We start from the raw sequence: 14,887 nt of genomic DNA, 5'->3' as shown, positions 1-14,887 counted from the left end.
TAAATGTGGGCTGCTGAGAAGTGGATGGGTTTTGGATGTTGTGTTTTGAATGTCCCTGTCCCTGTACAGATGCAGTGCATGAGGAGACAGAAACTTAGCCCGTTTTTCTGGTGTGGCTCTAGGAAAACAGGTGTACTCACATACTGCTGACAGCAGTGCAAATCCGTCGATCCCTTTGGAGGGGAATTTGGCAAAACTGCAGTGCAGTTGTCCTCTGATCCAGCAACCCTTAAGGAATTTAAAGATACACCTCCAGCATCATCAAAATACATATGCACAAGGTTATTTATTGCAACATCATTTGTAATTGCAAAATAGAAACAACCTACATGCCTTTATGCCTTTATTCAACCAAGAGTGATGAATAACTGGTATATCCACACAATGAAATACTGTGCAGCTACAAAAAAAGAATGAGAGGGATCTCCAGGAAATGACAGGGAAAGATTTCAGGATATACTATGCAAAAGAGTGTCTACAGCATGCTACCTTTGGCCCCAGCAGATTAGTTCAGTTGGTTAGAGCGTTGTCCCCATATGCCAAGGTTGAGGGTTTAATGCCTGCTCCAGGTGCATACAAGAAGCAACCAGTGAAGACTTCGGCCAAGATGGAGGCGTAGGTGGAAACACTGTGCCTTCTCGCACAATCAAGTTTAAAGACAACAAAGTTTTAGTAACAAAAACGCAGCCAAAACACAGAAAATTGAACTGTACGGAAGTCCAACAACAATGAACCATTCAGCCAGACCAGTAAGAGGGGCGGAGTCAGCGGCTGGCAGAGCCGGGTCAGTAAGGGAAAATCGGCAGGACCAACCCACGATCACAGGTGGCTGTTGGCAGATCCCAGGTGTGGGGTGGCAACGGGCGGACGCAGTGAGAGTGCAGGTGGCTGGCCAACCACAGTCACACATTTGCATGCAGATAAACCAGGCGAAGGAGAGAGCAGTGAGACAAACCACGCAGCCTAGGACCCCAACGACAGGAATTAAAGCCTAAAAGCACCAATTGAAAAAACTTTTGGGATAAGGTGCCAGGAGAAGCTCCCACGCTCACAGAGAATTCGTTGGAGAGACCCACAGGGTCCTGGAGGGTGCACAGACCCACACACACAGGAGCCGGCACCAGGGGAGCCAGGTTTGCTTGTGGGAAGCAGCAGAGGGGCCTGAAATCCCAGAGAGCGGAACAAATGCCGTTGCCCTTCTCTGACCCCACCCCCACATACAGCATCACAACCCAGCAATGTGGGTTGTCCCTCCCTGGTGAACACCTAAGGCTCTGCCACTCATACGTAACAGGCGCAACCAGACCAGAAATGGCTCAGACAGAAGAACAAATCAAAGCCCCAGAGCCAGTACTTCTAAGCGACCAATAGATAGCCAACCTATTGGATGCACAGTTCAAAACACTGGTGAACAGGATGCTCACAGAACTGGTTGATTTTAGTCACCAATTAGAGGAACAAATGAAGGCTACACTAACTGAAATGCAGGGAAAGGCACAGGAAACCAATAGTGATGGAAAGAAAACTGGACTCAAATCAAGGGAGTGGACCAGAAGGAAGAAAAAAATGACCAAACAGAAAAGAATGAAGAAACAAGAGTTCAAAACAATGAGGAGAGGCTTAGGAACCTCCAGGACATCTTTAAACGTTCCAACATCCAAATTATAGGGATACCAGGAGGGGAAGAGGAAGAGCAAGTGGAAAACTTATTTGAACAAATAATAAAAGAGAACTTCCCCAATCTGGCAAAGGCAATAGACTTCCAGGAAATCCAGGAAGCTCAGAGAATCCCAAAGAAGTTGGACCCAAGGAAGAACACACCAAGGCACATCATAATTACATTAGCCAAGATTAAAATGAAGGAGAGAATCCTAGAAGCAGCAAGAGATAAGGGGACAGTCTGGGAACAAAGGAGTTCCCATCAGACTGCCAACTGATTTCTCAAAAGAGACCTTACAGGCAAGAAGGGGCTGGAAAGAAGTATTCCAAGTCATGAAAGGCAAGGACCTACATCCAAGATTGCTCTACCCAGCAAAGCTTTCATTTAGAATGGAAGGACAGATAAAGTGCTTCTCAGATAAGGTCAAATTCAAGGAGTTCATCATCACCAAGCCTTTATTATATGAAATGTTAAAGGGACTTAGCTAAGAAAAAGAAGATAAAAAATATGAACAATGAAAGGACAGCAAACTCACAGTTATTAACAACCACACCTAAAACAAAAGCAATCTAAGAGGACAGCTAGATCAGGAATGGAACCATAGAAATGAAGAGTACATGGAGGGTTAGCAACAGGGGAGTGGGAGGAGGAGAAGTGGGGAGAAGGTACAGAGAATAAGTAGCATAGACGGTAGGTAGAAAATAGATGGGGCAGGGCAAGAATAGTAGGGGAAATGTAGAAGCTAAAGAACTTGTGACACATGGACATGAATGAAAGGGGGGATGGTGGGGGAGGGTGTGTGCAGGGTAGAGGGGAATGAAGGGGAATAGGACAACTGTAATGGCATAATCAATAAAATATATTAAAAAATAAAAAAGAAGCAACCATTGAATGAATAAATAAGTAGAACAAATTGATGTCTCTCTGCCTTCCCTCTCTATCAATTTAAAAAATTGAAAAGATAAAATAAGTCATGTTACCTTTCATGCAAGAAAGAAGAGGATGTACAAATATGCATATATCTTCTCAACTCTGCAACAAGTACAGGAAAGATGAATCTAAAAGCTAGTATTTTATTGCCTATCTACACAGATGGTAGAAAAGGATAAGAGTGGGGGAATGGGAAATGGGAGGGGAGTGACATTTCTCTCTTTGTTCTTTTTTGTGTAATTTTGACTTTTAGGACTATATTAGTGTTCCTCATACTTAAAAGATAAATAAACAGATAAATAAAACAAGGATGGGCCCTTCTAGATAGCTCAGTTGGTTAGAGCATTGTCCCAATAAGCCAAAGTTGCAGGTTCGATCCCCAGTCAGAGCACATATAAGAATCTACCAATGAATGCATAAATCAGTGGAGCAACAAATCAGTGTCTCTCTTTCTCTCTCTCCACTTCTCTACCCCCTTCTCCTTTCTTCCTCTAAAATCAATAAATTAAAAAAATTTAAAGCAAGGGTGGGAATAAAACCCCAAATGGAATAAAAACCTAACTGCATTGCAAATAAATAACACAACCACCTGAGGACATTGGGAAGAAAATAAGTCACTTTGGAAAATAATATTTTGATTATATACTGTAAGTCTAAAGGCAAAGAGAGCTGTATTACTATGGTCACTTTTATCATGGGGACATGGGGCAGCAATTCTGAAACCATTTTATATGTATTCCAGGATTGAGGAAATAGATAAATATATTGTTGATTTAAAGAAAAAGACCTACTACATTATAGCTGTTCAAAACAACATTTATTCAGTTAAATTGAACTCTTTTGCCAAATAGGGACTCAAGGTATTTGAGCTCCCTAAAAATTGTGCTTAAAATTTATGTGTGTGTGCACTTAATAGAGATAGGGTCCATAACTTTTGTCAGTTCTGAAGTGTTTGTGATCTAGCAGATGTTAGAATTCACACATTCTTACTATTTTCTTGTCCCCTGGGAAGTAGATATTGTAGTCCCCATTATGAGAAAGCTGAGGCTCATCCGTAAATGGTGGGTTCAGGGGATGCAGGAAGATGTAAAGAAGAAGGAACGTAAGGAACAACAGAGACTGAGTCAGGACCGGAAGCCCCACCGTTTTCAGGGGAAGGGGGTAAAGTAGGGGGAGCAGGAGGTAGTGGTGTGGCAGTTATTTCAAGAGTTCTCTAGGAGAGCAGCGCCTGGCGACAGCTGGATCCAACAGCAGGATGAAATGGGAGGCTCTGTGCTATTTCCAAGTAACGTACCCAAGTCTAATTGGTTTTATACTGAGAAAAAATGAAAAATATCATGGATGTGTCAGTCAGTTTATTATAATGGGTCCTTACCTGCATTGTAATAAAAAGCCATCTTCTTTCCCCATTACTTTCTGGAAACTACCGTTTATTAAGGTTTGTACTTTTCTAATCTTTAGATTAGATACTGAAACCTTTGTCTTTTGAGCAAGAACACAGAATGGTCCCTCTAAAGCATAGGCTCTCGAAGGGAAACAAACCAGACCTAATGGGACCTCAGTGTGTCCCAGGCCTGCTGCCTGATTGCCAATAAACCTCCCTCTGATTCCTCGTCCTGGGCCCCAATTTACCAAAAAGCACCGAGATGACCTCTCTTAGCAAGTTGTTGGCTTTACCAGCTAGAACACACTGAGCAGCCTGGCCCTCAGTTGACATTTTTTTATATCCTGCTGTGGTTCTGACACCTCACTGGGTGTGTGACTGTTTCTGTGTTTATATTTTGTGATTAAACATTATGTTAATCCTATGTGTAACTAATATGGTAATATGATACTGTTACTAGTGGGGTTTTATCAAGCTTCCTATTCTTTGGAAGAATATTCTGGAAATTCTCTTAAATGAGCAGGCAACTCAAGTCCTGTGACAAGCCAGGTAATTACTGTATTTTGCCATGTATAATGTACACTTTTTTTGCCCTCATTTTTGAGAGAAAAATGAGGATGCACATCATACATGAGTATAATGATTACATACCATGGGTATAATAATTCTTGTATAATAATTTTTGTTCACAAAAACATGGGTGTGTGTTATACATGGTAACACATTATGCATGGCAAAATACAGTAAATTTCCCTTGCTTATTTCTCAATATTGCTTCAGTGGGATTCAGGAGTTCAGTCCTTGCCTATGTGCTTTACCTTCAAAGGTATAGCTGTTAGAATTGAGCCACCCCTCGCCGAGAGGGTAGCTCTGAAACGGTGGGCAAAAGGTAGCCTTATTCTTTTGTTTTCCTGAAAAGAAGTTTGTTTGAGATTTTTTTGACATCACAATTTTCAAAGGATTGTGCCATAACAGAGAGACTTTGTCAAAATGCCCAAGATGGAGACGCAGGACTCCTGAGAAAAACTGGACAGGCCTGCTGTGATTACAGATGCTAGTTCAGTCCAACCCTAGGGCCCAGCCCTAAGGATGTGCTTTCTGGTCCCTTACCAGGTTTGCAGTTGCATGTGCGGTGCTCTCTGTAACCCATATCCGTGTTCACACTAACAAGTGGGCCCTGGTCCCCTCTGCACTTTCGCTCTAGTAGGCCCCACAGCCTGGTGTCGGAATCAGTGCACGACTGCAGCCGGAAGGCCTGGGTTTGCGTCCTGGCACTGGTTCTTACCACCGAAGCATCCTAAGGCTGCTCATAACTCATCAGTCTCCTCATCTGGAAAATGGGATTGCTGGTCACCTTTTACCTTTCTTACATGACTGTCTTCAGAACCAGTTGATTTCTTTATATGAACGCATTTCTTAGCAGCAATCACCATACATGCATTTTTAATGATTATGTCTACTAAGTTCTTATCATAGTGTAACATTGATGCATGTTTGTCTTTAGAGAAAAGCTACAGTTAAAAACCAGTGGCTAGCACAGTGCCTAGCAATTCTGTCTGTTAACTGACCACTTGCCTTTCATGTCCTCCCTTTTTCATAAGTATTCAAAGCATTGTGCCCTAGAGCAGCTGAACAGTGTTAGAACAGCTAAAGCAATCATTGTAATCTCAGACCTACGACACTCCAATGGTATCTAATGGCTTGCCTACTGTGCCCAAGGTTCTAGTTTCTGATCCTGGGTGATAAGAAGGTACCAGAGGGTTGCTTCCCCACTTTGAAGATGGGAACACAGAGGCAAAGGTTGGGGAAGGAACTCGCCTCATCATCTCCCCAGGAGTCAGAGTGGAACCAGGTGTAGACATGTCTTTCTTTAAGTCTCTGACTCAGTCCTTTCTTTAGATTAATGCCTGGTGGCCATTCCAGTGACTTTCTACCATCCTTGCACATGTGTTCTCCTTTGGCCTGAAGAAGAGAGAAAGGGCACTTAAATACACACAGGCTGGCAGAGATAGACGTGCAGCTAAGCATGCAGCTGTGTGGATTTGCTTTTTCTTCTCCTTGATCACTTCTCCCTTACTTTCCAGGACTGCAGCATGAAGGGATTTTCCGGGTGTCGGGATCCCAGGTGGAAGTGAATGACATCAAGAACGCCTTTGAGAGAGGTGAGGAAACAGCCTGGAAGATAAGACCAAGTGTCTGCCAGCCTCCTGGAATATTGGCTTCACCCATTCTCCCCTGAGAGGTACCCAGAGGTTAGGAAGCCAGCTTGCCTCTGTCTCCAGCCCAGCACCTGCTCCCTTGCAGACATCTTTTCCTAGATATGCAGGGAGATGGTAACACCCATCCCAGCTGTCTCCTCCTCAGCCGCATTCATCTTGCCTTCTGTGGATGATCTGCCGAAACCCAAGAAGTTAACTGTGGTATCTGGGCGGTTTATGGCTTCATTTGGAACCCTTGGTGGCAGCTAATATCAAGGCTAATGCTCCTGTACATCGTAGTCCATTTATTATTCTGTGGGCTATTAAGGTAATGGGCAAGCTTTGGCAATTTCCGTCACTATAATGGATATATATAGTTTCAATTTGAGGTTGGTCCAATCATTAAATCTAATTACATTTGATATGAAAATTTCCATAGGGAGCTCCTGCGTGATTGTTCTCTTGTAAGTAGGTGTCCTTTGTTGCAGGCCAGGAAGAGTGAGAGCTATGCAGAGGGCCCGGCCTTCCTGGCCTCATTTTTTACCCCCAGGAGCTCAATCCCAGCCTGGTTTCATGATTCTTATGAGAGCGCCAGTTGCTATGTCCCATCCTCCGCCCACAGGGAGTGTCCTGAGCTAGTCTGGCATAAGAGAATTTAAGCTAATAGACTCTTGTGCCTCTCCTCTGGCCCATGGGGCCCTAAGCCTAAGCAGTCTTTGCTTTATCATGTTTCTGGTTTGCCTGTCTCATGGCCACTGTGCTGGACAGAGAGCTGATGGACTGGGATAAGGACTTGAATAGGTCACTCCTACCCCCATCACCTCTGATTCATCCTGTGGGTTGTACCTCATTCTCTCTTTCCCTTTTTTTTGGGGGGGTTGCTTATTATCAGGAGAGGACCCCCTGGCTGGGGACCAGAACGACCATGACATGGACTCCATAGCTGGTGTCCTGAAGCTCTACTTCCGGGGCCTGGAACACCCTCTCTTCCCCAAGGACATCTTCCATGACCTGATGGCCTGCGTCAGTAAGTACCATCCTGGCCTCAGTCTTACCTCTGGGCCAGAGCACCTTGTAGCAACAGATAAGAAATTCCCATGGGTCTTTTTCTTATAAGCTTTGCCATAATGTTTTTCTTTATTCCTTTTCTCCAGTGAAGTTTTTCCTTCTCATCACTCCTTCATCCCCTGGTAGGGGAGGAGGAAGAATAACATTTTAGTTAAGAATCTAAAACCACATGTCAGAATGCCTGGGTTTTTTCTTCCTGCTTCACCTGAAATTCCTTTGCTTCTCTGGGCTTTATCTTTCTTCAGTCAAATACGTTTATACTCATATATAAGACAGAGTTATTTTCAGTTATTGAAAGCTTACACATTAGTGCTTGTGATTTTTATGAAACAGGGCAAAAGCAGAGATGTTGCAAATATTTCCTGCATGTTGCTTTAAACATGGCATGGCTTCCCGGCTAGATATTTTAATATGTGTTCTCCTAGGAATAAAGGACCTCTTCACATTTAAAAGTGGCAATATATTTTTGCACAGAGATATAGTCTGTTTTATCCTCCTCTTACTTTGCCTCTTACTCTAAAATTTGGGGCTAAGAGAGCTATTCCTGGCCACTTCATCATACTGGCACATCCTCTCATTGGTTTTCCATGGAAAACAATCATGGGAAGTTGGATTAATCCCAGGTCACCCTGGAATCACACCCCATTGGAATGGTGGCTCCAGAGACTAGAAAAGTTAGTGCCTTGGAAATGGAGAAAAGATCCTTTTCCCCAGATCGACCAGTTTCCATGTTCTGCTCTTCACAGCCGAGTCTCCAGTTTGACTTGGTACATGCCCTGAGCACTATCCTTCTCTGTCATTCTGAGAGAAAAAGACCCCAAAGCATTCAGGAATCTCTCATTTTATTTTTTGACATGCTGTTTGTGGAAATCTAGTGGAAATGAGTTTTGTGGGTGATTCAATATATGCATTCCCCTGTTTTCATGTCTTTTTCTAAGACTGGGCCTGGGTAAAATGTCTCAAATAGACTGGGGCTACCTAGACAGTATGAGATACCTTGGCTGCCCAACTCCCCCCTTGAGGGCTCCCCATTTCTTTTTTATAAAAATATACTCATAATATATACACAAGGTGTACTATGGGGGTGGGGAAGCTGGCCATTATGGAGGCCACTAGCCTGGGGCCACAGGTCTTCTAGATATCACTGCTGACATAGAGGTAGCCATTTCTTGTCTGTGGACACATTTGTCTCGTCTGCTAGACAGGGAGCGGAGCAGATGAGCCAGACTTGCCCAGAGGATAAGGTGACACACGTGTAGAGTGGGCAGGACAGGACCTGCCCAGGCTCTCTCCCTCCCCACACATAGGCCTTCCAAGGCTGGGTGTCAACCAGTCATAGCAGGTTTATGGACAGTTTTTTGTCTGTGGTTGTTTTAATAAGAGGGTGGTAGTTGCTTGGGGAATATCTCCAGCCCCATCTGTGCCCAAGGAGCCTATACCTTCAGTCCTGCATTGGTAAGTGTCTAAAGCCCAGCATGTACCTCACCCCGAGAAGCCACAGGGATGAAACCCTAACACGCTGCACCGGTGTTGTGTGAACTTGACCTGGCCACTCTCTGTCTTATACCTGTTGGTCATAAGGGCCTTCTTACTGTTTCTCCCTGGGGTCTCAGGCACAGTGGAGGGTAACACATGGCTTTTTTCCTTTTCAGCAATGGACAACCTGCAGGAGAGAGCTCTGCACATCCGGAAAGTCCTCCTGGTCCTGCCCAAAACCACCCTGATTATCATGAGATACCTCTTTGCTTTCCTCAATCAGTGAGTAGACTTCCCGGTGAACAGCCAGATCAGACCTTGGCTTCAGCCACTGGAACCTTATATGTGGAACTGTGTCAGTTCATCCAGCTGAACAAAGGTTTACTGAATACCTACTATGTGCTGGGCACAGATGTAAGCTGTAAGAATACATTGTAAAATAAGACACAAAAGCCTTGATATCGTTTAGCTCATATTCCAGAGGAGGAGAGATAATAGCAGAAATGTCAAGTAGTAATAAGTACTTAGAAGAAAAATAAGGAAGCATAAGTAAAGGAGTGGAGTGCAGGGGTCTGACTGGGGCAGGGGTGAAAGGGAGAGCCACTGTAGGGGGGCGTCAGAAAAGGCCCCTCTGAGGAGGCACCACGAGCATCAGCCCAAACGAAATGAAGGAAGGAGCCACTGGGATGTTCAAGACCAACAAGTCCTGATTATAATGGGTTTGGATTTGGGAAGCCACTGGATGATTTTAAGCAGGAGTGTCATGATCTGCTCAATATGTTTCTTTAAAAACCTACCAGCTGCTTTGTGGCAAAGTTACTGTAAGAGAGAAGGCCGTGAAGAGAAGCAGGGAGACCCTTCAGAGGTTACTGTGCCATCTCGGCTGGACAGGGTCCTTATGACTTGGGCTGGGGAGGCGATGATGGAGGGTGGTGAAGAGGGGTCAGGCTTGGGATCTACTTTGACATGGCATTGACAGGACTTCCTGATGGATAGGGTGTAAAGTGTGAGGAACAAAAGGAATTCTGCCTTTTAACGTGAGCAACAGGGAAGTAGTAATGCCATCTGTGGAGTCAGGAGGACCAGGTCTGGAGGAAGGAATCGAGAGAAGGTGCCTATGGGGGGAATGTTAAGTTGAGGTACCTGTTAGACCTCCAAGGGGAGATTCTCAATAGACAGCTGACCATAGGAATTTGATGCTCAGCGGGGAAACCTGAAGTTGGTGTAACTGGAAGAGAGGTCTGAGGGGACCTTGGGCTTGGGTGGTTCATCTCATCCAAGCTGTTTGTCCTTGTCTGGGGCATCACAGTCCCCATGTGGCAGCCAAGTCAGCACGCGAGGACATATGATACTCCTTCCTGCAGGCATCTGTCTTTGCACACTGCTGTCACTGCAGCACCTCCTTCTGGGCCAGCATCAACCTCCTAGGCCAAGCGTTATATGGGCAACCTGAGGGCCAGATAAAGCCTGTAGATGCGTTTGCTTGCAGTCCACTATGCGTTGAGAATATTGAAACATTTAAATATCAGATTAACTTTTAAAAAAATCTGGATTTCTAGCTTCTGTTAAACATTTTTAAATCCATCAATACCGGATCTGCCTTTGCACGAGGCAGCAGCTCCCTGTGGAATAAGGACTGCTGCCGAGATGAGGCAGGCCCTGCCCCATTCAGCACAGACCCCAGCGCTCCCCAGCACACCCCAATACCCAGGATTCAGTTGTCATTTATCATCACTCTTGCTTTATGGTTTTTTATATAGCGGAGAAATGTTTTTCTAGATCTGTGAATCTATCAAAAAGAGAAAACTAAGTTAGACCAAGGGGCACACATTTCTTTGTAAAAATGAAGTTTCCCTAGTTGATTGGTCTCTGCTTCAAATGAATGTGTGTTTAGAGGCCATTTCATGAGCCTCAGCTTGCTTATAAGTTGGCCTAACTCTAGGAATCTGGGTTAGTGACCTCAGCCTGAGGCCTTTCTGTGTCACCCACACTGTCCTTTAGCCCTGTTGCTCTGGCCTTGCACTGCAGTGACAAAGGTGTTGGCTTTGCAGTCTGCCTCCTCCCCGTGGCTGTGTCTGCTCCACTCGTTAGCCAGGTCCTGACTCAGCACCACCGCTGCCTTTGAGTGTAGAACCCCCATGACTCACACAGGGTGTTTGCATATTGCCCAGTGTGGGCTCATGGCGATGGGAGCTCTGGTAATGACTCTCAGGCCCACATCCTTGTTTCTCCTCACTGACTGTTACCTGCCCTTGAAGTGAGTCTAGTCTGCTCCCCAGAGCAAGGACCACGGTGGTAGATGAACAGGTGGGGAGTAGGAAGGTCCTGGGGTGAATGTGTGTATAAACACAATGGTCTCATTTTCTTCCCCACGTTTTCTTACTGCTTAAAGGAAGTGGGGCGCTGAGGGCGAGGGTTTGCAGGAGGGAAGAAACAGTAGAGTGAGCACCATGTAGCCACAGAGATGATGGCCACTTTTGAAGGGAAAATGGGAATTGTATGGATTTGAATGATTACTTTGTTTTGTTCTACTTTGTTGTCTGATTTAAAGAAGATTAATTTAGCCCTGGCTGGTGTAGCTCAGTGGATTGAGCACAGGCCTATGAAGCAAAGGGTTGCTGGTTTGATTCCCGGTCAGGGCACATGCCTGGGTTTGGGGCCAGGTCCCCAGTAGGGGACACGTGAGAGGCAACCACACATTGATGTTTCTCTCCCACTCTTTCTCCTTCCCTTCTCTCTCTAAAAATAAATAAATAAAATATTTTTTAAAAAAGAAGATTAATTTATTGAAAAGATGTAGCATTAATAATCAGTGTTTCCTAAAATAAATGGAATGCAGGACACAGGTGGGAAAGAAGATCACCTCCTTGGGATGCTGACAGGCGATGAGTGGCAGTTACTGACAGGTGTAGGTAGTTGGCTGATAGCTCCTGTCCCAGGTGTCAGGACCCTTTTCTGTCATCACTCTGGGTCCTGGGTGTGCATGTGCTTTATTTCAGGCTCTGGTCTTAGGTGTTGCACACATCCTCAATCTCAAGGAAGCAAAAAGAAAATTTATTTGTAAATGTGTGTGTGTCTAAAACTAGTGTATTTTAGAGTGCCTAACCCACTGCATGAACCTTGGGTTCGTGCCTCTCCAGAAGGCCTTGTTAATTATCCTGTGTTAGCATCTGCATTAATTAAGTATCTATTGCTGTGTAACAAATGCCCTAAAACTTAGCAGCTTAAAACTATAAGCATCTATCATTATGTCATAGGTATTATGGGTCAGGAATCCAGGTGCAGCTGGGGACCTGTGGCTCCAGGTCTCAGGAAGGTGCAGTGAGGGTGTCGCCGACTGGGGGAGAACCACTTCCACACTCACTTATGTCGTGTTGGCAGCATTCAGTTCCCCAAAGGCTGTTGGACTGAGGACCCCATTCCTGGCTGGCTGTTAGCCAGAGGCCTCTCTCAGTTCACCACCATAGAGCTGCTTGCAGCGTAGCAGCTGGCTTCGTGCAGAGCACAGGAGTGAGAGCACCCAAGACACAAGCCACAGTCTGGTGTAACCCAACCTCAGAAGTGACATCCCATCATGTTTGCAATAGCCCTTTCACTGGAAACGAGTTACGAATTTTAGCCTACCCTCAAAGAGAGGGAATTACACCAGGGTGTAAATACCAGTGGGCAGGGACTGTGAGACTCACCTCATTTCTACCACCCAGCGAGTTTTAGCTCCCCCCTCCGCACGTGTGGGTAGTTCCTTCTCACTGCTGCTGACTCCACCGCATGCCTCCTGAAACCTGCCTTTTTCAAATTTCAAGAAATAATCATCTTCTAGTCTCTTGATAATCAAGTGAGGTCCACAGACCAGAAGGTGGTTCTGCCCCAGTTGGTGACACCCTGACTGCACCTTCCTGAGACCTGGAGCCACAGGTCCCCAGCTGCACCTGGATTCCTGACCCATAATACCTATGACATAACAACAGATGCTTATAGTTTTAAGCTGCTAAGTTTTAGGGCATTTGTTGCACAGCAATAGATAATTAATTAATGCAGATGCTAACACAGGATAATTAACAAGGCCTTCTGGAGAGGCATGACCAGCAGCGTCAGCATCAGTTGAGAGACTGTTAGAAACCCAGAATCTCAGTTCCTCTCCTTCCGAGACCTGTGAATCATAATCTGTATTTTAATGAGGTGCGCTGGTCAAACTCATTTTCACCAGGGGCCACATCAGCCTCACAGTTGCTTTCAAAGGGCTGAATATAATCTTAGGACTGTGTAAATGTAACTACTCCTTAACTAGGGGCAAGGAGCTCGGCACTGCAGCTGCGTAGAAACGAGGTGTGGAGCCAGATGAAACAGGTGGAGGACCGGGTTCGGCCCCTGGGCCCTGGGTTTGCCACCTGTGCCCTAGAAGCACCGCTCTAGGTCCTCAAACTCTGCTCCACAATCTGAAAAGGTGACTCGGTGGTGTTTCTCTTTCATGGTTAAAACTGCGCTCAGTGCTATCCAGAAAAGCCAAGTCTTCCTCTAAGCCTGACCAATCTCAAGTGCCTCCCTGTTTGGAAAGATTCTGTCTGGGTTGTTTTGGTTTTCACGAGGAGCATTTTGGCTTCTGTATGAGTCGGACAAGTAGAATTGTGGCTGGATTGTCTTGGAGATTCATAGATGCTTATGTATTTATTCACTTACTTAACACATATTTATTTAGCATCTACTGGGTACCAGGCCCTGTTTTAGTTGCTGGCTACCTAAGAGTGCTACACAGTTAATGTCTGACCTCATGGAGCTTGTGTTCTATTGTTGGAACACAGACAAAACCGACAAGCACACGTATGATATGGAAGAGGAACAGGGCTGTAGAGAAAAAGTAAAGCATGTAAGGGGGCTGGAGAGCACCAGGGGCGGGGATGATGGGTTTGCTCTTTAATGTACAGTGGTCAGGGGACACCTCACTGAGCAGGGGACAGTGGGCAGTGATGATGTAGAAGGAGAACTGGGAAAGAACAGTGTCCCAGAAGCCACAAAGAGAAGTATTTCAAGGAGGATGTGAGAACTCAGTTAAATGCACCGACAGGTCTACTAAGAAAAGGGCTGACAAATGATTTAGCAGCATAAATATCACTGGTGACCCTGGGGAGTGTTGTCTGGATGGAGCAGCAGTGTCATTTCGGGGGAGAAGGGTGCTGATGGTGGAGAAATAAAATGTGGTAGGTAGGTGCACACAGCAGGGTAGTGTCCAGCCATGAAGGAGGATGAGGCACTGACACGTGCTGCTCCATCACGGGTGAACCTCGAAAACATCCTATCGAGTGAAAGAAGCCAGTCACAAAGACCACATGTAGTATCATTTCATTTATGTTAAATGTCCAGAACAGGGTCACGGTCATTAACCAGGGCCTCGGGGGAAGGGAGAATGGAGAGTGACTGCTTAATGCATACAGGGTTTTCTCTGGGGTGATGAAGATGTTCTGGAACTAGACAGCGATGATGGTTGTGCAATATTTTGAATATACAATAAGCCACTGTGCACTTTAAAATAGTTAAAATGGCAAGTCTTAGGCTTTGTGTATTTTATCAGATAAAGAAGGGGAGGGCAGGGGGAGAAGGTGTCAGTCCTCTAGGGCTCCCATAACAAAATACCACAGACTAGGTGGCTTAAACACTAGAAATTGATTTTCTCACAGTAGTAGAACCTGGAAGTCCAAGATCAAGGTTCCAGCAAGGAACTGGTTCATGGTGAGACCTCTCTCCCTGGCTTGTACATGGCAGTGTTCTCAGTGTGTACTTACCTGCCCTTTCCTCTGTGCCCACACTGGGAGAGGGGGCTGGGTATCGTTGCCTTTTTGTTCCTTCCTCTTTTTATAAATTCCCACCTGAATAGCTTTATTGGTTTTAGAGAGAGAGAGAAAGAGAAACATCAATGTGAGAGAGAAACATTGATCAGTTGCCTCCCATACGTACCCCAACTGGGTATCAAACCTGCCACCTAAATATGTGCCCTGACCTGGAATCGAACCCTTAACCTTTTGCTGTACAGGATGGTGCTCCAACCAACTGAGCCACCAAGCCAGGGCTCCTTTTCTTATAAAGACACCTCTCCTACCTTTATAACTTCATTTAACCTTAATTATCTCCTTAAAGGTCCTGTCTCCAAATATAGCTGTATTGGGGGTTAGGGTTTCA

General features: G+C 45.2%; 1 protein-coding gene across 10 annotated transcripts in view; it reads left to right on the top strand.

The window, feature by feature from the left end:
* Positions 1-14,887, top strand: part of SRGAP2 (SLIT-ROBO Rho GTPase activating protein 2) — a 253,602-nt gene that overhangs the window by 217,636 nt on the left and 21,079 nt on the right. For all 10 annotated transcript variants that reach the window (XM_037067162.1, XM_037067163.1, XM_037067160.1 and 7 more), the window contains exons 15-17: positions 6,059-6,136; positions 7,065-7,199; positions 8,893-8,998. In XM_037067162.1, coding sequence (XP_036923057.1) covers positions 6,059-6,136; positions 7,065-7,199; positions 8,893-8,998 — 319 coding nt within the window. The remainder of the gene's footprint in view (positions 1-6,058; positions 6,137-7,064; positions 7,200-8,892; positions 8,999-14,887) is intronic.

Source organism: Sturnira hondurensis, unplaced genomic scaffold (genome assembly GCF_014824575.4).
Source record: "Sturnira hondurensis isolate 20B ecotype Veracruz unplaced genomic scaffold, ASM1482457v3 Scaffold0017082, whole genome shotgun sequence".
Classification (NCBI taxonomy): Eukaryota; Metazoa; Chordata; class Mammalia; order Chiroptera; family Phyllostomidae; genus Sturnira; species Sturnira hondurensis.
Note: the sequence above shows the minus strand (reverse complement) of the source record. Positions and strands in the feature narration are given on the sequence as shown.